Source organism: Cydia fagiglandana, chromosome 15 (genome assembly GCF_963556715.1).
Source record: "Cydia fagiglandana chromosome 15, ilCydFagi1.1, whole genome shotgun sequence".
In the NCBI taxonomy this organism is placed as follows: Eukaryota; Metazoa; Arthropoda; class Insecta; order Lepidoptera; family Tortricidae; genus Cydia; species Cydia fagiglandana.
Window position 1 is genome coordinate 282,974 of NC_085946.1, and position 25,947 is coordinate 308,920.

General features: G+C 38.4%; 2 protein-coding genes across 2 annotated transcripts in view; both read right to left on the minus strand.

The window, feature by feature from the left end:
* LOC134671157 (uncharacterized) overlaps window positions 1–14,214 on the minus strand; it is a 58,626-nt gene extending 44,412 nt beyond the window's left edge. The window contains exon 1 of the mRNA XM_063528926.1: window positions 14,084–14,214. The gene's annotated coding sequence lies outside the window, so the exon portion shown is untranslated. The remainder of the gene's footprint in view (window positions 1–14,083) is intronic.
* Window positions 10,650–12,249, minus strand: LOC134671054 (uncharacterized). Its single transcript, XM_063528839.1, has one exon. The coding sequence runs from the start codon at window positions 11,808–11,810 to the stop codon at window positions 10,701–10,703; it is 1,110 nt and encodes a 369-aa protein (XP_063384909.1). The 5' UTR covers window positions 11,811–12,249; the 3' UTR covers window positions 10,650–10,700.
* Window positions 14,215–25,947: the final 11,733 nt, after the last annotated feature.

The window sequence follows — 25,947 nt, forward strand, 5'->3', positions numbered from 1 at the left end:
CAACATCTACCATTGTTAAGGTCATTTTGTGTATTTGTTTATTCTAAAATAACATAAGGTAGACCGAGTAGCAATAAAGTAGTATTACGTTACACGTACAATCCCAGTACAATAGAGGTGGCATACTTAACATGTCGAGCACTAGGGCATTTGCCATATGTGCTCAATCCCAGTCTAAGTATGCTAATCCCTGTTTGATAATAGGTACCTACCATGCTCGAACCGTGCGGAAGTGTATAATCGATGTTACGGCACCGCACCGCACCGCGCCGCACCGCGCCGCGCGGAAACCGACGCGAATCGAAATAAGAAAGCATCGCATTCCGATATAATTATAAAACCGCTCGTGTTTGGGCGCGCGGTGGTGAAAGCACGGTTACGTCAGGGGGCCGATTCGAAATAACATATCGTGACTACTTTGAAATAAACTCGTATCTTGATCTGTCAATCAAAAGAAAAATGTGGTAACTATGTATGGGATGCATAATATGTACAGACTTATTGCGTTTCAAGTTTGAGTAGCGGTGTGAGATACGAGATTTTATTCAAAGTAGTGACGATATTGATGTGTATAAATATTAAATACAAAATGAAATGTAAGTGTTGTCAAAAAAAAAACCATTCATAATGCTTCATATTTTTAGACACAAAAAGCAAGAGAACAACTTTTTTTTCTAGAGAGTAAAATTAATTATATCAAGTATCGATTCCAATAAAATCTACAAATAAATTAAAAAGAACTATTAACAATCGAACTAACAACAACTTGACATAGTATCAAACAACATATAAACACGCTATAAAGAGCGTTAACGGCGATCTTTAGTTTCGATGATATGACGTAACATTGGCGTTCATTAGATTTAGAAATCATTGCGTCAGATCGTGAAATGTTTTCCCTAAAAGGGGTCACTGCTTATTAATATTAATATTTAATTAACTTTGTCTCTGCAAATGGAAGTGGCCTACATGTTGTCGTGCGTGAGCTGCGCGCGCGCCTGCGTTAATTACCTTTATACATGTATTTTAATGTTTTTTTCTTGAGGCTTCTGTTGGTAAACATTCGACGGACGTGCAATAATCATAAGCCGCTACATTTCGCTAGTTTTAAAGCAGGAAGTATTTAGCATGAGAGTAACAATGCGACCCGTTTTATATGTAATCATTTTGTGTTTGGAGTAAAGTAATGAAAAGGTGTTAGAAGAGCGCCGAGCGTCGATTTATTACTGATGTGTCTTTGGAAAGTTTTCAAAATGGCGAAGTTTCCGCATAAGTAAAATAATATCAAAAGCTTCTTTGTGTGAGGATCGAAATTTTCCACTTCCAATATACCTATTTACTTTATTTCATGTGAACTTTTTCAACTATTAGAAATTTTCCGCAATATTCACATCTGTGAGATCTATAGATTGCTTTATTTTATTAAATTATTTGGTAGGTATATGAGGCAAACGAGCAGACGGATCGCCTGATGGTCAGCGATTGCCGTAGCCCATGGATACCCGCAATACCAGAGGGGAGGGGATTGTGGCCAAACTGATACTCTGAAGTAAACTTAAATATTTCAAATACTTAAATTACGTATAACCTATAAATAATAAATAAAATTGTGTAGGTAATATACCTGCTTCGCTCGCACGTTAGCCAAATATCTATTGACCTTGTTGCCCGAGGACTGACAGGTGTCGAATCATAATATAGTATGCGATCGTCCCACCCACCATTGTTACCACTTCAACCTGCGCTGCCAACACGCAACAAGGTGTTGCCGCTTGTTGACTATCATAAAGGCTCATTTAGACGGTGCGCATCAGGCGCCTGCTTCACCAACTTGACAATTTGACACCTGACACTGATAATTTTCTGTACATTTCTGGGTCGGCAAGTTTTGTTGTTTTACCAGCAATGTACGGTGAATTGTCAATGTCAGGGGACAATTGTCGGCGTGGTGAAATAGGGGCCAGATGCGCATTATCATCAGACTGAGATGTTTATGTGTGCGTTTCCACACTATGTTGTTAAGTCCAGCTAAGTCGTATTCTAAACTCGCAAGAGAGATATTGCGCTGCCTACAGGAACCTTAATTAATTATTTATTTGATCTTCGTGACTGGAAAAAATACTTTTTAACTATTTCAGGGCTTCGTGTTTTATTTAGTTTTTCTTTGTAACTTATTTGTTGTATCATTCTTCAAACGTCTTGCGTATTTAACTAAAGAGGTCAGTTTTAATTTCATAGTGATATAATCCGTTTCTGTACAATATGTATGTATACTTGACATAGGTATACATAATATTATTAATATTAAATGTGATTGCGCCGAGTGATGGTCGTTAAACGCATTTAGCGGCGAGTTATCGGCGCGTGACGGTTCTAGCCGCACCGCACCGGCGCTATGTGGGTCACTGGTTAAACGATAAATGACAAACATACGAGTAGGTACACCGGCTATTAGAAAAGGTGTACTTACCTATACTCATTTATGTGGATAAGATAAGACATAAATCAGATTATTATTAATTATAGTCCTTAACTTGGTGTTTATATATGGTGACACTTCCACACCACATTGCAAATTCAACATCAAAAGTAGCCTACCTATGTAATACTAATAAGGTACCAAAAGTACCTGGCACCCGTATAATACTTTTCCAAACAGAGATTTGAATACTGACTGTAGGTACATCTAGTACTGGACGGTCGTTTGTCATAGAAGCAATTATAAAATGAGTCATTAATTGACGGGAAATAAAAGCGCATGCGGCTTTCTTTGACATGAATGCCGCGCATGCGCGTAAAAGGCGTGATTATGGCAGTTGTGGCTGATTGAGACGTTCCTCTGCCAATCAATCAAATTACCTGACGTCCGTTAGGCTGCGTTTCCACTCGTAAGAAATAGGTACCTATGTGTACTAGTGTCTTAATGAATGCACCTTACACCTAAGTACGATGGGTTACTCCACATATCGGCGGTATCTTTGTGGACGGATAGTGGCCATAGCCTCTAGATCATAAAAAAATCGGAATATATACCCCCGAATATACAGGGTGATCAATCCATATGGGTCAGTATGGAGAAGTCAGAAACTATGAGAGATAGCAAAATATGTTCTAAGGAACCATGGCTTCGATTTTAGATTTAATAATAATGGCATTAAATTTTTTTTTAAATCTATCATACATAACCGGGATTCGAATAGAACATGGTCAATATTCTTGTTGTTTGTTTGTATGGCAACTTTTAAACGATGCGTGATAGGTGGGGGGTGCTCGACCAAATAGCATAGAGGGCCCCGAGACAAAACAAAGTACATTAAAAAAAATCAAAATGACCGACTTTTTTTAATTTTTTCAAGTTGGTCCGAGCGCGCTGAGATTCGGCATGCGGCGAGCCTGGGGGCCCAAGATTACAATGTCAAAAAAATATTTTTGGAAAAATTCAAAATGGCGGCGGACACGGGCAAAGTAAAATTTTCAAATAGGTTAAGCGAGCCCGAAGGGCGAGCTTCATGCCGGGAGGCCGAAGACCGACCCCGGTGGAAGGCCAATGCCCTGAGCCTCCACCCCGACTCCCAAAACGCGAGGCCGAAGGCCGAACTGCGTGAGTTCGGTGCTTCTAAGCGTTCTACCAAGTCAACTGTCTTGATGACCGAAGCCGGCGGGCCGAATACCCCACGGCGAAGCGTCGAGGCTTGCGAAGGCCGAAGGCCGAGCTCTGCGTAGGAGGTCACACGAGAGGGGGAAGTTGGAGCTTAAACACGACCCAACACTTTTCCTATTGGGAGTCGCTTTTTAGGCGTCGGGGTGGAGGCTTCGGGCCTTCGGCCCTCCACCGGGGTCGGCCTTCGGCCTCCCGGCCTGAAGCTCGCCCTTCAGGCTCGCTTAACCTACTTGGAAATTTGTCTTTGCCCGTGTCCGCCGCCATTTTGGATTTTTCCAAAAATATTTTTTTTGACATTGTAATCTTGGGCCTGCAGGCTCACCGCATGCCAATTCTCAGCGCGCTCAGACCAACTTGAAAAAAAAAAAAAAAAAAATCGGCCATTTTGATTTTTTTTAATGCACTTTGTTTTGTCTCGGGGCCCTCTATGATATTTGGTCGAGCACCCCCCACCTATCACGCATCGTTTAAAAGTTTCCATACAAACAAACAACAAGAATATTGACCATGTTCGAATCCCGGTTATGTATGATAGATTAAAAAAAAAATTAATGCCATTATTATTAAATCTAAAATCGGAGCCATGGTTCCTAAGAACAGATTTCGCTATCTCTTATAGTTTCTGACTTCTCCATACTGATCCATTTAGATTGATAACCCTGTATACTAAATAAATACCGAGGGATCAATACGTTTTAAAATAGTCGCTTATAATATCTGTTATTACTAGATTTATAAACGTTCAATACCAATATCCTGTTCTTTCAAAAGTTGACAGCATGTATTTAGCTACAGTTAGAGTCAAAATATAAATATTTTACCCATCTTATAGAAACATAACTGTTACACACAGAGTGTAATAAAATTACAAAATTGGGAGTGAAAATCTCCATGATATTTCACAGACAGCAAAACCAATCGGAAAAATGCTCTGCAATTGGGCTTTTAGTGTAGCTAATTGTATTGTTAACTGGAAAGTCAGTAGATGAATTAATGGTTCCGATTCTCATGGGAACGAGAATGGTTGTGCAACGTCAACTGCACAATGAGTAGTTTAGTGCAACAGGCGTGCGGTGCGTGGGCGCGGACATATTGCACACACATACTAAACTAGTATAAGACCGATTCGGCAAGCGACAGTTTTTTTACGATATAGAGGCAAAAGAGCAGACGAATCGTCTGATGGTAAGTGATTACCGTCACTCATGGACACCCGTACACCAAAGGTGCAAGTGCGTTGTCGGCCTTTAAGATGGGAGTACGCTCTTTTCTTTTTCTTGAAGGTCGTATCGGTCCGGAAGTACCGCAGGCGACAATTGATTCTACGAGTAAAGTTTAGCTGTGCGAGACAGGAAGTGTTGTGGACTTTAGTTATTGGTGTACACTGTCTGCTGGAGAGATAACTGGTTATTCTGCAACTTCGCCATTGATGTTTGTTTGCAGAGGATACTACGGTTCTTCTTTTAAAAAATGGCTTCCAACTATTTATGATGATTTCGCCAATATTCTACAGTGTGCTCGTAGAGCATGATGTTGTTCGGTAGTTGTTTTAGTAAAGATAGCTCGACTTTACAATTAACCAAGTTGGATTGCCGGGTTTTGACTAAATAATGGTTAAACGAGTTTTAAGACTAATATATTCATTTCCACTTTAGTTCACTGCAAAATTAGCTATCAATAAAAACAAAAAATATTCTCGAGACGATTTCGCAGTTCAACCGGAACTCGGACACCGCGGTTATGCTGGTCGTAGTCGTCTACGTGACAGTATGATAATTGACAGTTTTTTCAACAGCGCGGTGTTGAAAAGTGCCATTCTTTTTTGCCCTTCAGTTCGTTTACAAGAATGTCGTCCGAAACTTTGTTTTGCTGCTAATTGCTAGTCTTCCAACTACTCGTTGCATCACGTCACGTAGCTCACGCGACATTGAATAAGCTTGTGCACGTCGCGTGCAAGATTCCTCAGGTAAGACGTCTGGCATTCTTCACGAAATATGTACTTTACTATGTAGGCAGGTGTACTAATTAAAGGTAGAAAAACCTAGCTAGAACTTTAATAACGAAAAAAAATGCTGTTGGTGCCTTACACAATATCGTTTCGTTCACATAACCCAATTCCCGCTAATTAACCTAATTTAACAAAATTGTCCCCTGTCTGGGCCATTTTACTTCTAAAGCGGCATATTTCATAGGCAAACTAAGTATAATTCCAAATCGTAATTCGTATAATTAATTATTAATATTATATTACGCAGAAACGTCTGCCATCTAGACACGCGGCAGCGTGTCAAGCCAAGTTCAAGCAAAGGAACTGGCTAGCCAGCGCCAAGTGTAATATTACACGAACCACTTGGTGCCACTTTTGACCCTTCTATAACTCAAAACATCTTTAACGTAAACACATAAAACTACGTGTGTTTAATTATATCCATAAGGACATCTAGAAGCCCAAATTTCATGAAGCTAGCTCAAACGGTTATAAAGATATGAAGGTCAAAAAGTCGTAAATTTTAAGACTGACTGACAGACTTATAGTACCTAAACCTAACCTACTTCCAGATGACCTAGAAGGATGAAATTTGGAATCCAGCTCAGTCATTGTGTGAAAGCGTAGGAAAAAATCTAAAAATAAAAAAAAAAGTTATAAAATAGGGGGGGTCCCCATACAAAAAAAAACATTTTTTATTGTGACTGACATATAAGTACCTAAACCTAACCTACTTCCAGATGACCTAGAAGGATGAAATTTGGAATCCAGCTCGGTTATTGTGTGTAAGCGTAGGAAAAAATCTAAAAACAAAAAAAAGTTGATAAATAGGGGGGGTCCCCATACAAATTTCTTTTTTATTGTGACTGACATATAGTACCTAAACCTAACCTACTTCCAGATGACCTAGAAGGATGAAATTTGGAATCCAGCTCGGTAATTATGTGTAAGCGTAGGAAAAAATCTAAAAATAAAAAAAGTTAAAAAATAGGGGGGTCCCCATACAAAAAACCTGTAATACGCGCTAAACAACCGGCCAACGGTGTGTCGTTGGCGGCGCGCGGCACCACATAATTAATACAAAGAACAGAAGTAAAAAACATGCAGCGGAAACACAAGAAAAAACATTAAATCTCAATACCTGCCTAGTTTTCTTTACAAAAAGTATTGATATCCCATCAAAAACATAAATGTAAAAAAGGAGAGCCAAGTTCAATACAAAAATTATGCTTGGCCGTGGGGTTCCCCGCAAAAAGAATGGAGATCTAAATGAGTGCCAAGTTCTATGCAAAATCCAAATATGTATTTATAGGAACAAAATAACATTATAAACAAGTATTAAACTCTATTTCTTTGCTTTATTGGATACCTATAACAATTGCTGTTATTTAAAAAAAATGTGAGATCTTAAAGTAGGTTAGATTTGGCTTGGCCAGTTTTTATCAGAATTACAAAATATATATGTTGAATAACTTTATAAAATGACTGATGTAATGAAAACTGGCCAAGTCAAATCTAACCTGCTTTAAGATCTCGCATTTTTTTTAAATTACAGCAATTGTTATATTATCCTGGAGTTGTTATGTTTATTTATTTATTTATTTATTTAAACCTTTGGGAAACAAACAGGCAAAAACAACACATATAGTAAATCAGATAACACATTCACAAGCCACACAGTTTCCACTAATGAATAATAACAGTTATGTTGCTCAGAATCTAACATTAAAACAATTCAAACTTAAACCTACTTTAACATTAATAGAATTTATTTACAACATGCATAACTCGAATACCTAACTTGAATTGATGTAATAACACACATAAAAACAACATGCGAACATTGGAAAGTATGATGTAACATAATACTAATACTAATGGATATTATTTTTACCATTAACTGTACTTTTTATTGCAGAAACAAACTGTTGTAATGATAAATGAAATATATCAATATCAGAAAATTTTTCATTATAAGTTCTACACGCTCTAGCTAAAAAGCTATTTCTTGCATATGTAGTGCGCCCAAAGTCAATTGCAAAAAGGTTTGTGGAGCGAGTTCGCCGATTAGGACAGCGAATTGAAATTTTAGATAAAAGATTAGGTGAATCAATAAGGCCATGTAAGATTTTGAACAAAAAAATTTGATCTCTAATTTCTCTACGTGTTTGAAGAGACTCTAAATTGTCAGTGCTAAAAGATTTAAATTTATATTTCATTGTTCTAATAAATTTGTTCTGAATTTTTTCAATTGTGTGGATGTGAACATTGAAATGAGGATTCCAAACTGTAGTCGCGTATTCTAAGTTTGACCTAACAAATGCGTTAAATAGAAGTTGCAGAGTCTTAGGGTTTGTAAAATCCTTGCTTTGGCGGAAAATGAATCCCATCATTCTGTATGCTTTCGCTGAAATTTTGTCAATATGTGAAATAAATTGTAGTTCACTATCGAAATTTAAACCCAGATCCTTCACTTCAGATACAACTCTTAACGTTTTGTTGTTTAAAGAATAATTATACTGTATTTTATTGCGTTTTCTTGTAAATGATATAGCACAGCACTTTTCTACATTCAGGTACAGCTCATTCATAGAACAATATAACGTCAGTCTATCAAGATCAGCTTGAAGTTTCATGCAATCATCGCTATTTTTTATAATACTATAAATTTTAGTATCGTCGGCATATAATAATAAATCAGAAAATTTGAAACAATCAACAACGTCATTAATGTAAATATTGAATAATAATGGACCCAAATGGGATCCCTGAGGTACGCCTGAAGATACGGGAACAAAGCTAGAAGTGTACCCCTTTATAGCAACTGCTTGCGTTCTGTCACGCAGGTAGGAGGTAAGCCATCTCAAAAGATTACCGTGAATTCCAAAAGTTTGTAATTTTTGAATAAGCAAAGAATGAGAAATTTTATCGAATGCTTTGGAGTAGTCAGTATAAATAACATCTACCTGATAGCCCTTATCCATTGCATTCGTCGCAAAATCAATCAACTGACATAAATTGGACTCAGTGGAACGTCTATTGATAAACCCATGTTGCTGATTTACCAATTTCGGTCGAACTGCGTAAAAAAGTGAATCGTAGATAATTTTTTCGAACAGTTTAGGGATAACCGACAACTTAGAGATACCCCGATAGTTTTTTATGTCATGTTTATTGCCACTTTTATGGATTGGAACTACGATGGATCTCTTCCAACAACATGGCAATGTCCCGGTCCTTAAAGAAAGATTGAATAGTAGGCATATGGGAAAAGCTAACCTTGCCCGACAGTTCTTTAAAAATATTGGATGTATTCCATCTGGTCCACAGCCTTTAGAAGTCACCAATCCCTTAAGGTAGCTTTCAACAAGAGAGGTAGTGATATTAACATTATTTATTAGGCAATTAGGAAACACAGTGTTATTTAATGCAATTGAAGTAGATTGGCAAGGTGCTTGAGAGTTAACATTATTGACGAAAACTGACTGAAAATAGGTATTAAATAAATCAGCGACTTCTTTGCCGCTATTACCGACACTATTGTCCAAGAAAAGTGTGTTGGGTATCCCGTTAACGCTCATCTTAGACTTCAAAAATGACCAAAAAGATTTTGAGTTATAACGAATGTTGTTTTCAGATCGTGAGATGAATAATTTGTAGCATGAATTTTCCATGGATTTAATCTTTGCCCTTAATTTTGAAAATGCTATGTAATCCGCGAGTCGTCCATAAATTTTCCATTTTTTATGAGTCTTTATTTTATTCTTAATCAATTTTATTAATGGTCGGGAGTACCATACGGGAAATTTATCTTGGCTAGAATTTATTATTTTAGTAGGGATCAGATCATCTATAATTCGGTTTAGAATATCATAGAAAGTATCCACAGCTATTTCTATGCTGTCTTCTGGAAGACAACGTTCCCAGTCCACTTTATCCAATTCTGCGTTTACAATGTCGTAGTCAGCTGCATAGAAACGCCGTACTATACGACGCGCTGGTTTTAAGTAATTATCACTCGACCCTATACAAGTCTTTACACAAAAGACCGGGTGATGATAGTCTATAGGAACCAAGGCTTCAACGTTTGATAAACTACAGTCAATATTTGATAAAACTAAATCTAATTGTCTACCATTCTGATTGGGAATATCGTTGAATTGATACCAGTCGGTAAAACACATAAACGCAGACAACTGAGTCGTTAAAATATCGTAATTTGGGATTTCCAACTTGAACTTTTTTTGGCTAGGTACATTAGGTATCCAGGAGGCTCCCGGGATGTTAAAATCACCTAACACTACGAAATAATCGTTAGGAAAATCAGTGTAAATGTTAGATAAAAATTCAAAAAATGATGATTGGGACTCTATCTGGAACTTACTTTGTGGAAAATAACAAGTTAACAATCTTATTTTCTTACCAGTAGGTCCTTGAGAGATAGGTACATCAATCCAGGTGACGTCAGCGTCAAGTAAATCGACGAATGGGTGAAGATCGCGTACTTCAGCTCTGAACTTACGATGCACGGCTATAAGCGTACCTCCTCCCCGCGTCATACCTACTCGCTCATAATCACGGTCAGTACGGTAAACCGAGTATCGGGAATCGAAAAGTTCAGAATCAAATATTCCAGGCAGGAGCCAGGTTTCCGTAATACAAACAAAGTCGTAATCAAATCTTAATACGTTACGGAGAAATTCAATTGTTTTTGACCTTAAGCCCCGTGCATTTTGATAATATATACTAATATTACCGTCCATTATTTAAAGATAAAATTAATATTTAATTCAATATTTTTGTATTTGGATCTCAGAACAAAAAGCATTTCAATAGCAAGCCAAGCTCCAGCAATAATAAGCAATAATATGCAAGAAATAATGTTCTTAGATAAATCGAAAATAAATATTCCATGAACTAATTTATAGCAAGAAATACAACCAAGATATAATTTGTTTCTGCAAATATTAATATCACTTACACACAATTTAAGTAATAAAATATAGAGGTAAAGGTTTTCGATACACAAATGCAAAGCTAAAGTTGTAACGCCTATGAAATTTTGTTTAAAGCCTCTTCCGACCCAATATACAAAACCGGGGACTTTTCATCGCGACGAACCATGACTGTGCAATTGCGAACCCAGCAAAATTGATATTTTTTCTGTTTGGCTCGTTGTTTCGCCTCTTTGAGTAGATATTTATTGTAAGTCGAGAGATGGTCATTCACGTAAATTCGATTAAGGCTGGTACTGTATCCTAAGTCGGAAGCTTTTAAATTTCGTAATTTACGAAGTGACGCCATGAAGTCGTCTTTTTTATAGCGCGCTTGCATCTTAACAATAATGGGTTTCGGTATGGCGCCGTCCGAGTCGTTCCTCACAGCAACACGCGTAACAAAGTCTACGTCGGTATTCGTATTCAGCGAGTATCCACTAAGGTCCGCTAACGATTTCAGAATGGTGAACAAGTTTTCTCCCTTTGTTTCCGGCACGCCATTGATTTGTATGTTAGATCGCCTAACCCACTGTTCATTTCTTCGGGAGTCGTTTATAACATCGCCGATTGCCTTTTTTACGTCGTCTAATTCTGCTTTGCACTCTTCCAGTGCGGTGACCCGAGACTCAATCGTGCTCATTCTGCCGGCTAAGTCAGTCAATTTGGAGTCGATACTGCTCCTCATCTCGGCAATATCATTCTTAACTTGGGACAAATCCGATTGTATTGCTTGGATCGCCGAGAATTGAGTCTGTAACGCCGACACTTTCGTCAAAATATCGTGTAATAACGCTTCAGGACCAGATGTTAAAAGTGAACTGCTATTTCCAGATATATTTCTTATTTCATGATAGGAATTCGGCGGCGTCACTAACAAATTGCTATTGTCTGTTCTAACTACGAGGGGGGGCCTGTCTGCAGCGTGTGAATCATCCAACGACATGACAGAGTCGTCAAAAGCAGCACGCTGAACGGGGGTGTTGTCATTTCTCCGTCTCCGCGTGTTGACCGATGAACAAAACGAACATAACCACGCTTGTCTCACGTTTAAAGCTTGCTCCAAAGTTAAGTCTAGGCAAGACAAATGGTAAAGCCCACTGCATGCCGTACATTGTAAATAGTCATTATTATTGATCAGAAGATCACAGGATTGACACGACGACATTTTGTAAATATGACTTCTATTTGCTTGTCACTAAGGTTCAATATCGCAGCGCGTCACTCCGACCGATAACGACGTTGAACTTGTATCGCAATTTCGCGCCGGCTCGCTCAAGCTCTCGTAGCGCAGCGGTAAAGCCGCCGACACGGACGCAGGGGGCCGGGAGATCAAATCCGCGCAAAGATACAAAAAGTTGAATTAGGTAACACTGCACTCCGGCTCCAAACTTCGTTCACACTCGACTACGTCACTCGATTTACTCGCACTTTAGAGCAGGAGGTCCGACACTTGTCAATATGGCCGACAGGCTACGTTCAACTTCTCCCAAGCAAGACAAGGAGGTACCGAGAAATGGGAACTTCTAAACTGCATCGAGAAATGTAAATAAATTTAAATTTAAAAATGCACAACAACTTAACAAACACACGTCCACTCTGAGCAACGGTGCGACGCAGAAAAAGTTGGAGTACCTATCGCCTGAGACAGCGAGTTATTACACTTTTCCTTTATTTCTCCATTTCTTTTATGTAGACCAAACAAGTAAATGATTGATTTTGATTAGCCTGGATGCAATTTTGATAACAAAATACTTTGCATTATTTTGTTGCTGGCTACCTTATATGAACTCGTATAACTTAATTATACCTGTCATCGCGTGGGCCGCATTTTGCATTGAAAGCGAGTCTGCTGTAGGTCAGTATCTACTAGTGAACACCCACAATACCCACATTGCTCATAAATAGCCCGATTAGTATTCATATGAACTCGTAAATTACTCGGCGATAAATAACTCAGCCCTTATACGTTAAAGTACTGCGTCGGTTTTGGGTCACTTGATGCATCGAGCAATTTTTTCGATACTTTGCTCTGGCGACTGCATTAGATTAAATTTTATCAATACTTAAATGGTGTATTACCCCACGCAATGCACGGGTCACACGTAGTACCTACGAAACAATGACGTATTTACATATGTTGTTGTTATGAAGTACTTACATATTATATGTTTTGTTTACAAGTATAACATACGTGTACGTTTACGGGTACTTTGATGTACGAAAACCGTGAATGTTTACCAACATTCACACAAATCATAATAATTATGAGTAACGTTTGCTAATAATTACGAGTAGGTACACGTAGGCTCGGCACACGGCGCGGCGGGTCATTCATGCAGTTACATAACGTCACGCTCGCCGTTGATTGATGACAGGGCCACCTAAACTGACATTAGAGTGAACTGCAGGCGCAGGTGCAGGCGGGTATAGTATCTCATTAGATCACCGCGTTATTGCAGAAGTATACTAGCTTCTGCACGCGTCTTCGTGAATGAGATGATGATGATCGATAAAAACTATCTTATGTTCGTTCTTGGGCCTCGGCCAGTCTGGGTTCGGTGACAGATGGCACTGCTGACCAATGTTACCATAGATATAGAAGTTTTAATACATATAGGTATTTTTTATATTAGGTGATACCACTATCTCCACCTAGAGACCAGTCTCTTAAGTAAGTAGTAGTAGTAGTTTATATCTTTCCTGTAGAGTTTAAGGGCTCTCACGCCATTTTCTATTAGACTCATATATGCTTTATTTCTTTATGCATATGGTAAAACTACATAATTATTAGGTATTATTTATTTATTTATTCACAGTCTGATCGCGTACAAGATAAATAGGAAATTACAAAATAAATAAATGATCTCGTTAGTGGTTGGTAAATACAGCGACAGCTTGATACAATATTATACGTTCCTGATCTTCCCAGAAAAAAAACCGGCCAAGAGCGAGTCGAACTCGCGCACAAAGGGTTCCATACCATTTCGCAATAAACGGCAAAAAAATCACGTTTGTTGTATGGGAGCCCCACTTAAACATTTATTTTATTTTGTTTTTAGTAGGTATGTATTTATTGTAATAGCGGTAACAGAAATACCTATATCATCTGTGAAAATTTCATCTGTCTAGCTATCACGGTTCATGAGTTACAGCCTGGTGACAGACAGACGGACAGCGGAGTCTTAGTAATAGGGTCCCGTTTTGCTCTTTGGGTACATAACCCTAAAAAAGATAAAAACTTAACTATCCTCAGTTAACAATATGATTGACTTCTTGGTAGCTCTACTCTAGTCGCTAATGCTCCATAGTTCGCATACAACTTTACCTGTCCACAATCCTACCAAACCCGTCCAGTGGACAACCAACATTTTCTACCCGAGTTACTCCAGGTCACACTTTCATGCACTTTCTTCGTTACGCAAGCCGAGGTCAACTCACCGTGCTGTCGCCGCAGAAAGGGAAAACTCAACGCATGCCCACACTTCACACTCACTACAAACAAAACACTGCACTTGGAACTTAAAAAAATTAAAGTTTGCGTTCAAAATTGTAATCTCGCACTGTAACGTCTGTGATTGGTGCGCGTCGGTTGGCTCGTCAGGTGCAACTGCGCCGGCGCCGCGGTGGTAGAGAGAGCGTGTTGTGTAAGAGGGAGTGGAAATGGCAGCGATCTGTTACAAAACACCTTTTTTTAGACGTGAAAACTGTGACATGTTTACATAAATATGAGGGTGGATTAAATGACAGAGGTGGAATTTATATTGAAGTATGCTAGTGTAGATATTAATATTGTTTGGGATGCGCTGAATACTTGCTAAATTACGTACAGGGTATTTTTTAACCGACGTCAATTCCATTTGGGTAGGTCATTATTTTTTTGTTTGAAAGAAGTCTCATCCAAGGTGGTCCCTGGTAGTCTAGTAATTAATTAAATTTTTACTGCTTCCAGGGACTATGTTAATTTTGTTTTGAGTTATATACGGAATTTTGGATGTCTACTCAACAACAGTTTCACGCAAGTTCAGTGATAGTTTGCCAAAAGCTTTGATCGATGCGTGAGGTGAATTGCTTGCAGCGTTGCTTGTGCGTGTGCGCACGCGACTGATGCAACGCGCGGAAGGATGTAAGGGACTGCGAGACAGACTGTCAAGAGAGATCTCGGTGATGAATTATAATAAAATAATCACAATTAGGTACAAACAGCTGGTAACTGACCGTTGATTCGTGAACCTCTTGATTTTTTGTTTTTGCAATGAGACTGACGTACGAGCGTTTGTTAGCAGGTACCAGTCGTCAACCGTCGTCTCTGCTGACAGACAACTTGTAAACCTCATCAAAAGGTCCTCCAATGGTTAAAAGTACTCAAGTACGAACGAAGGGCTCAAGTAAGGACGAACGTTAGGTAGGTACATTCTTTTTTGTTCGCGGGAATGCTCAATATACAAGTGAATGCTCAAGTAGATCAGCAGCAGCAGCAGCACTTAAGATTGTTTCCATTGGTAGGTACTTACACAGCTCTAGACCCCATTTTCAAGTATATTTTATAAAGTTGTTAAATGAACATGAACAAGAACATACCTACATTTTGGCTTGAAATTGTCTAGCTACTACAGTCTTAGAGATTCACAGAGGTCAATAAGTATTTTCCAATGTTTTGTTATGTTCTTGTAATGTTCCAGTCTTAGATCGCTTCGGCCCATAACCTCCAGGACGGCGCCATTGTCATGCATAAAGTGAATAGGAATAATTATATAGGTACATAATTTTTCATCCCTGGTGGCCTACATAGGTGGCCGCGTGCCACATTCCGGCGGTATTCAGGCTAACTTTCACTATGGCTCCGGCATTACATGTTGTTACCTAACACTTTGATTTGTCGATGTAAGGTGCCGACTGTCGTGTGACTGTTCTCATTGGTTCGCGCGGCGAATCGAGCTGTCAAACAAACCTACGTATATTGACCTCTAGAATTTATTTCATTTCATCAGGAAAACTAACAGCTAGGTTAACAGGAATATGTTGGTATATGTATAAGTAGGCATTTGGCCATAGCCATGTCATGCCATAGTCACGTAGTAGAAAATCGTCCTTATTTCATTATTAATAATATGTCTTTCATAATGTTTTGCTGCTAAAAGTAGTATTCGCGAACGAATAATCTGACCTGGGTGCAGTGGCGTGCAGTGCATACAAAAAAAGGTAGGCACTAGGGTAGGCAGTCCATACAAAATGACCAAAAAAAAAGTTGCCGATTTTTATAGTTTGCGTTACATTCCTTCAAGAATGACTCTTCTAGAGCCCGATTTAAGTCTTATCTCCACTGCACGCCACTGCCTGGGTGTTGCTGGTTATTATGATTATTGTCTATGACTTCTGAAAGATATTTAATACTGGTTTGCGCGGTCATGCGACTCACCCACGCTTCGTAACCGATAAGATTACAATGGTCATTGAAATTGAAGGTAAGGTGCGGGCTGACCTTAAATGACGTTACGTGTATTGATGGGATGATCATAATGTCATTGTTAGAGAGCGCCTGGGATGACCCACGAGTGGTGGCGTTAGGAATATAAAGAAGTTTGTGCAGTGCAGTATATTAAATATGAATTATTTGCGGAGATTAGTAAACATTATTAAATTTTAATTGGGTCATTAAAATTATTAAGATGCTATGAATAATATACTTAGGCAAGCTTATGTTTTCTGTGTGAAATTTTGTTGAAAAAAACGCTCGATCACGAATGAAAAAAAAATAGTTCTAACACTGTCGTAGGTATTTAGATAAGTTATTGAGTATGACAAAAGTACGTTATTAAAGTAGTTTTATACTTAACTACTTATTCACGGTGCCGTGCAGGCGTGCACACAACACGCTCGGTCGTAGTGAGGTAGGTCTGTGGTTTTACTACGGATCCACGGCGGATCCACGATCTGGCCCAGTCTCTATAAGAGGATGTTTGTTTAGGCCTCTGCCAACTGCAATTTAATATCATCTGTGATTATTAATTATGTACCATCCTTAAGGCCCTGACCAGGAAGTTGCAGCTTATACGTGATTCACTTACTAGGCAGGTATCTAGGAATTTTGCAGAAATTCTTCGCAGACGATTATCTAGCCTACTCAAATATAATATTTGAAATACGATGCCGTCTGGTCTCCTTTAGAGTCTAAAGTTTAGACCGGTGAGTTTCATTAGAGATTATTAAGCATTTAGACTCACATAACTTTCATTTGGCGGGTGAAAAGCTCAGGCGGGAGATCATCTATCAACACCTTTACAATGTTGATGATCAATCAGCCAGGATTGATTCCTTACAACAATTTATTTTTATCGTTTTGGGATCATGATCTCTATGTAGGTACCTAAATATGCACGCTCTTCGCTTTTTTAGTAATGTTGACGTGCTTTTTGAACTTGCAAAATATAACTAATACCACAGCAAATAATGCAACAATTAATTAAAATGTTGAATATGTGTATGATATGACCTTATTCATCATTTACATTTTTGGGTTTCATAAGTAATAGTTACTATTTTATTGAAAGTGGTTTTTTTTTATAAATAGATATGTCAAGATGGTTTACCCTTTTTTAAAAATATAAAATATCTGCCTACCCCTCCAGGAAATAGGCGTGATTATATGTAGCTCAAAGAGCATATAATCACTACGTGATGTAGCTATGTGTGTAAAAAAAGTTCTTCGAAAATTTCACTTAACAACAATCTTGACAACTGCATGCGTCCGTTTCTCTTTAAGACCTATCACAATTACTGACACGGCTCGAATACGGTTCAAAGATCGCGTTAGTAACTTTTGCAACCATTTCGCAACACAATAGGTACATCGCAAATAGTTTCTTCAGTTGTATTAATAATTACATGTCAAACTGCGGCAAATCATCTGTTTGTGTAATTCATTGGCTTTCGTTTTCTATTTGCGGTAAGGTATTTAGTTATCGCCTCGAGTGTTGAAAATGTGTATGTTTAAAGTGTTTGGACAGCGAAAATGGTTTTAGCGAGTGTTACGTGATTTCCATGTTTGGGTGTAAAGTTTTCTTTAATGTCTAGTGCCTTATCTGACTAGAACCTTTTATCACCTTCTTGAATCTTGTCTTTTACACATACGTAATCTTTTCTTTTTTAGTTCCGACACTTAGAGACATTTTACATCTCTAAATAAATTTACATTTTTGTTTTTGTATACTGTTTTTAGGGTTCCGTAGCCAAATGGTAAAAAACGGAACCCTTCTAAATTTTGGGGGTTCCCCATACTTAGAACTGAAACTCATTTTTTTTTTCCATCAAAGCCATACGTGTGGGGTGTATATGGATAGGTCTTTAAAAATGATATTGTGTGGGGGATAGACTTTGCAGAGATTTAAAACGCAGTTAAACCAATACTAGAAATTTATTCAGACCTTTTATGAGTACTGTTATTGATCGACTGACAAATCTAAAGGTAAACAAACATTTCATGGAACCGTAATTGCTATCCAAAATCAAATTTGACTGGGTTCCACTTATTGCCAGTACTGTGTAACCTTAAAGTAGGCGCAACTGCAAATATCACATTGTCATAATATTTCAATACGCCCCTTTAATGTGCATATTCTAAATAAACGGTAACACAATAAAACATACAAACAAATTAAAGTGATATCAAAGAACAACTATTACAAAAGTAAACAATTAACAAGCAATGCCCAAACCACGCATGCACTTACAGTGCTTTTCTCTAGGCAAAGCCTTCGTTAATATGTCGGCAAGCATTGAGTCGGTCGGTAAGTACTTTAACTCAATACTCTTATTGTCCTTTAATACACTTCGTACAAAGTGGTACCTTATGTCAATGTGTTTACTCCGAGAATGGAACATTGGATCGCTCGCAAGACAAATCGCCCCCTGATTATCTACATGTAAAGATAATGGTGCAAACTTACGTAACCCAATTTCAGTAAGCAAGCTGTTCAAGTAAACTGCTTCCTTCATTGACGAGGCCAAGCTTACGTACTCCGATTCACAGGATGAGGTGCTGACACATTTCTGCTTCTGTGACTTCCAGGACACGCATCTACCTCCTAACATGAAAACATAACCGGAATAAGAACGCCTATCTATCAAACACCCTCCCCAATCAGCATCCGAGTAACCATGCAATGATTTACCTGTCTTTTTGTAAACAAGTCCATATTGTTTAGTATGCTTTAGGTATCGCAGCACGCGCTTTGCAGCGTTCCAGCATTCCTCATTAGGGCAATCCAAGAATTGACTCAATACAGCCACCGTATTCGTAATGTCGGGTCTCGTTCCCGTAGAGAGGTACATCAAAGAACCTATAATTTCACGATATGGATACTGTTCACTTTCACTGCACTTACTCACAGGTTTTTCTAACTTTTGTTTAAATTCCATAGGCGTAGATATCGTTTTACATGTATGCATATTAAATTTAATTAATAAATCGTCAATATATTTTTCTTGTGACAATTTCATTCCTTTGTCACATCTGTCAAACTCTATGCCTAACATATATTTCGCAATGCCATAATCTTTCAATTCGAACTTAGTGGCCAGTTCCTTTTTGAAATCTTGTATGCATTCACCTCTTTGCGAAGCGACGAGAATGTCATCTACGTAAACTAATACAAAGAGTTTAGTTTGCGAATCTATATTTTTAAAATAAAGGCACGGCTCATTTAAAGATGCTTGCAATCCCATGCACTTCAGCTGCTCGTCCAGTCTGATGTTCCACTGACGACCAGCTTGTTTAAGCCCGTACAGCGACCTCTTGAGCCTGCACACACTGCCTCCAGACCTCAGGTCGCATAACATCTTGCTAGCCTTTTCGTGCAAAACTGAACCTGGCTGCTCCAATCGTGTTAGATCTTGCAAACACTCATCTAGGAGATCTGGCACCTTCATATATATCTCCTCTTCTAATAATCCATTTAAATATGCCGTATTAATATCCAACTGATGAATTTCAAGATCTAGTTCCACTGCAAGTGCGACTAATAATCTTACTGAGTCGAGCCTAGCGACTGGCGCAAAGGTTTTCTGATAATCGACGCCGTAACGTTGGCTAAAACCTTTCGCAACTAGTCTGGCTTTTTTCTTCTCAGTTTTGTCGACATTCAACTTCGTTGTCAATATGTAGCGGCAACCAACAACATTTCGACCCATAGGTTTCTTGACAACATCGAAAGTATCGTTCTTGATTAAACTTTTAACTTCTGAAATTATTGCATCTTTCCATCCTTTTCGCTCATTACCGGATAAGGCCTCCTTTAGAGTTCCCATACAACCATTTCTAGTCGCCGTTACGACGCGGTGTTGACACATCTTGTGTCGACACCGTCTGTTTCGGTCACAATTCCAGTCGCAGAGTCGTCGCCGTGTCGACACAGTTACCAGAAATGGGGAAGGGTCGACACATGACACAAAGTGACATAAAGTGTGGTCGCCGTGTGCACACATTGTTTCGGGTTTGCGACTACTTTATGCCAAAATCATTCGTTCATTCGTTCATTTCGTTCCTGTCAAATGGAAACTGTCAGATGGAAAAATGCTTAAATAAAAATAAGTGACATTAATACGCCATCTCTAAAACGGATTACAAGACGTAATTATATATTGTTTGCATTTATATTACAATAGGACTTAAATTATTATGGGGAATTAAACTGCTCGAGTGATTTGATAAACTAAGTGTAATATAATCAACGCGCCACCACATTGTTTTAGTTTAGCCGGAAATGAAATTGTTTACTTCTCAGTGCCTGTGTTCATAACTATATTATTTGATGCATTTTTAGTACTTCGATGCGTATACTATACTTAAATAACAGAAATAACGCTTTACATACTACGAAACTTGTTAATTATGATGTATAAATATGGTTTAAGGCTGAGAAATATTGCAGTCACAAAGTAGTCGCAAATGTTTCGACTTTGTGTCGACTCTGTGTTGACACATGACACGCGCTGTCAAAAGTAATAACAAAGTTACTGGATTTGCAAAATGGCTCCTTGTGTTCATTCGTTTTCAGATATTCTCAAAGTGTAAGAGCCATGCCGTGGAATAAAAAAAAGTTAATCCTCATATTTTAATCGCGATTAATTTAGTCGACCTAAAATAGATTGAAATTGCATTAATCTGAATATTAATCGAATAAATTATCGATTAAATCTCGATTGAAAGTTGACAGGGGGACATTTTTGTACGTAAATGGAATAGGATTTGCATGTAAATATTTCCCACCTTTTCGGGGCGGGGACAAATGGGAACACACAATTTTTGGATGTATTCCCATTTATTCCCGCAGGGAACAGATGGAATAGGATTTGAAAGTAAATATTTCCCATTTTTTCCCCCCTTATCGGGCTGGAGACAAATGGGAACACACAATTTTCGGATGTAATCCCATTTATCATTTATCCTCGCAGGAAACAGATGGAATAAGATTTGCATGTAAATATTTATTCCACCTTATCGGGGTGGGGACAAATGGGAACACACAATTTTCAGATGTATTCCCATTTATCCCCGTAGGGAACAGATGGAATAGGATTTGCATGTAAATATTTCCCAATTTTCCCACCTTTTCGGGGTGGAGACAAATGGGAACATACAATTTTCAGATGTAATCCCATTTATCCACACAGGGAACAAATGGAATAGTATTTGCATGTAAATATTTCCCATTTTTTCCCACCTTATCGGGGTGGGGACAAATGGGAACACACAATTTTCAGATGTAATCCCATTTATCCCCGCAGGGAACAGGTGGAATAGGCTTTGCATGTAAATATTTCCCAATTTTCCCACCTTTTCGGGGTGGGGACAAATGGGAACACACAATTTTCAGATGTGATCCCATTTATCCCCGCAGGGAACAGATGGAATAGTATTTGCATGTAAATATTTCCCATTTTTTCCCACCTTATCGGGGTGGGGACAAATGGGAACACACAATTTTCAGATGTATTCCCATTTATCCCCGTAGGGAACAGATGGAATAGGATTTGCATGTAAATATTTCCCATTTTCCCCCCCTTATCGGGGTGGGGACAAATGGGAACACACGATTTTCGGATGTAATCCCATTTATCATTTATCCTCGCAGGGAACAGATGGAATAAGATTTGCATGTAAATATTTCCCATTTTTTCCACCTTATCGGGGTGGGGATAAATGGGAACACACAATTTTCAGATGTATTCCCATTTATCCCCGTAGGGAACAGATGGAATAGGATTTGCATGTAAATATTTCCCAATTTTCCCACCTTTTCGGGGTGGGGACAAATGGGAACACACAATTTTCAGATGTGATCCCATTTATCCCCGCAGGGAACAGATGGAATAGTATTTGCATGTAAATATTTCCCATTTTTTCCACCTTATCGGGGTGGGGACAAATGGGAACACACAATTTTCAGATGTATTCCCATTTATCCCCGTAGGGAACAGATGGAATAGGATTTGCATGTAAATATTTCCCAATTTTCCCACCTTTTCGGGGTGGGGACAAATGGGAACACACACTTTTCAGATGTAATCCTATTTATCCCCGCAGGGAACAGATGGAATAGTATTTGCATGTAAATATTTCCCATTTTTTCCCACCTTATCGGGGTGGGGACAAATGGGAACACACAATTTTCGGATGTAATCCCATTTATCCTCGCAGGGAACAGATGGAATAGGATTTGCATGTAAATATTTCCCATTTTTTCCACCTTATCGGGGTGGGGACAAATGGGAACACACAATTTTCGGATGTATTCCCATTTATCTCCGTAGGGAACAGATGGAATAGGATTTGCATGTAAATATTTCCCATTTTTTCCCACCTTATCGGTATGGGGACAAATGGGAACACACAATTTTCAGATGTACTCCCTGGCGTGACAATGTGACGTAACGTGACAGGTGCGACATTTCGACAAGTCTCATTGTTGCTGACGTCACAGGCATCCATGGGCTACGGTTATCGCTTACCATCGGGCGGGCCGTATTCCTGTTTGTCACCATCATTGTATTATTTTTAAAAACTTTATTATATCGGCAAAAACATGTATTTCTTTTGTGATGTTTATGATGATAATGATGGAAATTGTCACAAGATTTCAAAGAACTTTCGGTAATTCTTGAGTTCTGTGTCGGAATTTCGTGACAATTGTCGTATTTCTTGTGACAAATGTCATTAGCTTCGCAAAATAAGTACTTATTAACTGGCGATATGGTGGAGTTTTTTTTTAATTAACATGTTGGTGGCAAACAACCACACCGCCCGTCTGATGGTAAGCGTTTACCGTAGCCCATGGAGGCCTGTGACTTCAATTACAGTGATGTAGACAATAGGGAATATTAGGCAAAGCTCTGCGTAGGTGGCACTAGTAGTACACATACAGTAAACAAACATGCGTCACTACGTCACTCACATATCGCCTATCGTGAAACACGACAATCGAGGGTTCGGTTTCTGCCTCTCTATCACTCTCGCATATTCGAGCGATAAAGAGGCGGATAACTAAATTTCGATTTTCGCGTTTACCGGTAGGCACTTGTTAACAAACCGCCTTGATGCATCAATGTCATATTTTATTGTCTTTGAAAACTTGTCAAAAAACAGTTTAAGGCACAGTATGTATAAGTTAGTCTATGAATTTACTGAGTCGGTAGTGCTGCACTCTGGCGGCAGAACATTGCAGTAATGTACCCTATTGTTGGACCTGTCACGTCCTAAAACCTATAAAACAATATTCATGACGACTTTTATGACAACATGCGTAGCCGCCATCTTGGATTATAAAATGGTCATCATTTTCGAATTCTGCACTCCCTAAAACCTATAAATCGACATCCGTGACGACGCAAGTTATCTTTATTTTCAGATCTAACCAATTGCTACAGAATACAAAGGACAAAAAAAGAAGCAAGGAGGTAATGAAACAAGCAAAAATACTGATGATTCCTCGACGCAATTGGATGATTCTTAAATTGTGTCCAGATTTTCTTGTCATAAAAGTTTTTATTTTTCACATATAACTCACACAAGCTCCGTGACATTTCGACCTTGTAATTTTTTTAATGTTTTTGTTTATATATGCGTATCTCACTAGAATAATATAATCAAGGTATGTTTATGTTTGATGGTTGAAATAGTAACTCTAAAAATTATATTTGTGTCTTATATTCCTGCCGAAGACTTTTATTTTTCCTTTTCCTTCTACACAAGTTAGGCCAAGTAATAAGAATTTAGGGCTCTCAATTTTATCTTGACTTCTACATCAGTAAAGCTACGAGGCCATGTTTGGTATCGTTTTCGTATAAATTCACAGTACCAAATTTAGTTATGGTATCACATTGACACCATTCCGAAGTAAAAACATATAAACTTATTAAAATACTTTCTTTTAAACTCCTCTTCACGCTTAAACTGCTGAACAGTTTTAATTTAAAGGTACACATATATTTTGAGTCCCGAGACAGGACATGATAAGTTATGTCAAAAATCATCCTTTAAAGGTGTGAAATGTGGTGCAGGGCGGAATTCAGAATTGAATTCTTGAAGTTAATACTTGGGTCAATTTCTGAACACGATTTTTTTTCTGTCCGTGATGAAAATCGCGGGTTGGCATCAAATAATACTTACCATTTTTTTTTTTACATAAAGAAGCCACACTTTCACACCGGGTTCCATATGAATTCACTGATTAATTGGTTTTTAGAGTACACTTAAAAATACCTAAAGGCTCAAATTACTACTCCCGTGCCCTGTCCGGAATCTACTTTTGAGCATAATGAAAAATCCTACGAAAAATTCTACATTAGTATCACTAATTTAGTGTCAAATACTTAAACTAGATGATATTTACTATCACTGAGCACATACACTATTAACTTCATTGTGGTAAATAACTCGTGATCGAAGTTTAAATTTTGTCCGAGCGCGCGAGTAAAATTTCGTCGGCAAAACTCAAAGGGCTCTCACAGCCGACGTCTGTATCTGTCTGTCATCTTAATAATCGTGATAGGTAAAGGACTATTTTGTGTATTTTTTTCAAAATTTATGACCTAGTAGTTTCGGAGATAAAGGGGGGGGGGCAATGGTCATTTTTTGGGTATAAAATCAATTTGTTTACGTTATATGTCCGTCTTTGGGTCTCTAATTTACATATATGTACCAAATTTCAACTTAATTGGTCCAGTAGTTTCCGAGAAAATAGGCTGTGACAGACGGACAGACATACAGACGCACGAGTGATCCTATAAGGGTTCAATTTTTTCCTTTTGAGGTACGGAACCCTAAAAAAATTGTTTTTAAATTTTGTGGAACACGGCCTGAGCCCTAAATAAAGTTTCAAGAGCGGATATCTCAAAAACTATTCAATATATGGAAAAAATTGACTAAATAAACTTGTAACAAATTAAATTAACTTTCATTTTCTATAAGTGGCCATGTCGCTACGATGCATAGTTTCCGAGATATAATCGAAAAACCGGAAAATGGGACCTTCAAAGCCCCCTCTCTCCCCACCGCTCAAAGGCTACGGCCGAGGACTTTTGATATGTTCACCTCCTAACTTGTCCAAACCAAGTTAAGGAGCCAAAAATTGTATTCTGAGCATTTCCCTCTACAACTTTATTGAGCATTCGTTGCCTGACCTAGTAGCGTATTGCATTTCTTTAAAAACTTTTCTGTAAAAGGTTGACGGGTGTTGGGTGTTTATATGGTTTTGGTCGATTTTTATCATTCGCATCGCCCATGATGACTTACTAGAATTACGAGCACACGAGACACTAATAGTAGTTTGACAAACCTTGGTTTTCAAGAGGTATTTTATATTGACATTTGCTGTCACAAATTTGCTGTCAGATTTAGTCGCAAACCGCACGCAAAGTGCACACAAATGTGTCGACACCTTGTTACGGAAAAGTGTAGACACGGCGACGACACTTTGTTTCGAAACAATTCTAGACACATTGTGTGGACTCTGTTACGACACATCTGACATTTAGTTACCACTTTGATGATTCTGCGACTGGAATGGTTATATGGGAATTATTTCAGCGACTCCAACGAAATCCTCACAGTCTGCATACTCGTCATTGATGAGTGAGTCTACTGATGAGTTATCAGTCGATTCAACGCCTCCTTCCAAGGGAACTTGTGGTTCCAATGGAACCTGTGGCTCTACGTCAACCATGTTGTATATCTTCCGTGGACGTCCAACATGACCTCGTTCCAGTCGCGGTCGCCCTGGACCTCTCTTAACTATCCTCCTCCCATC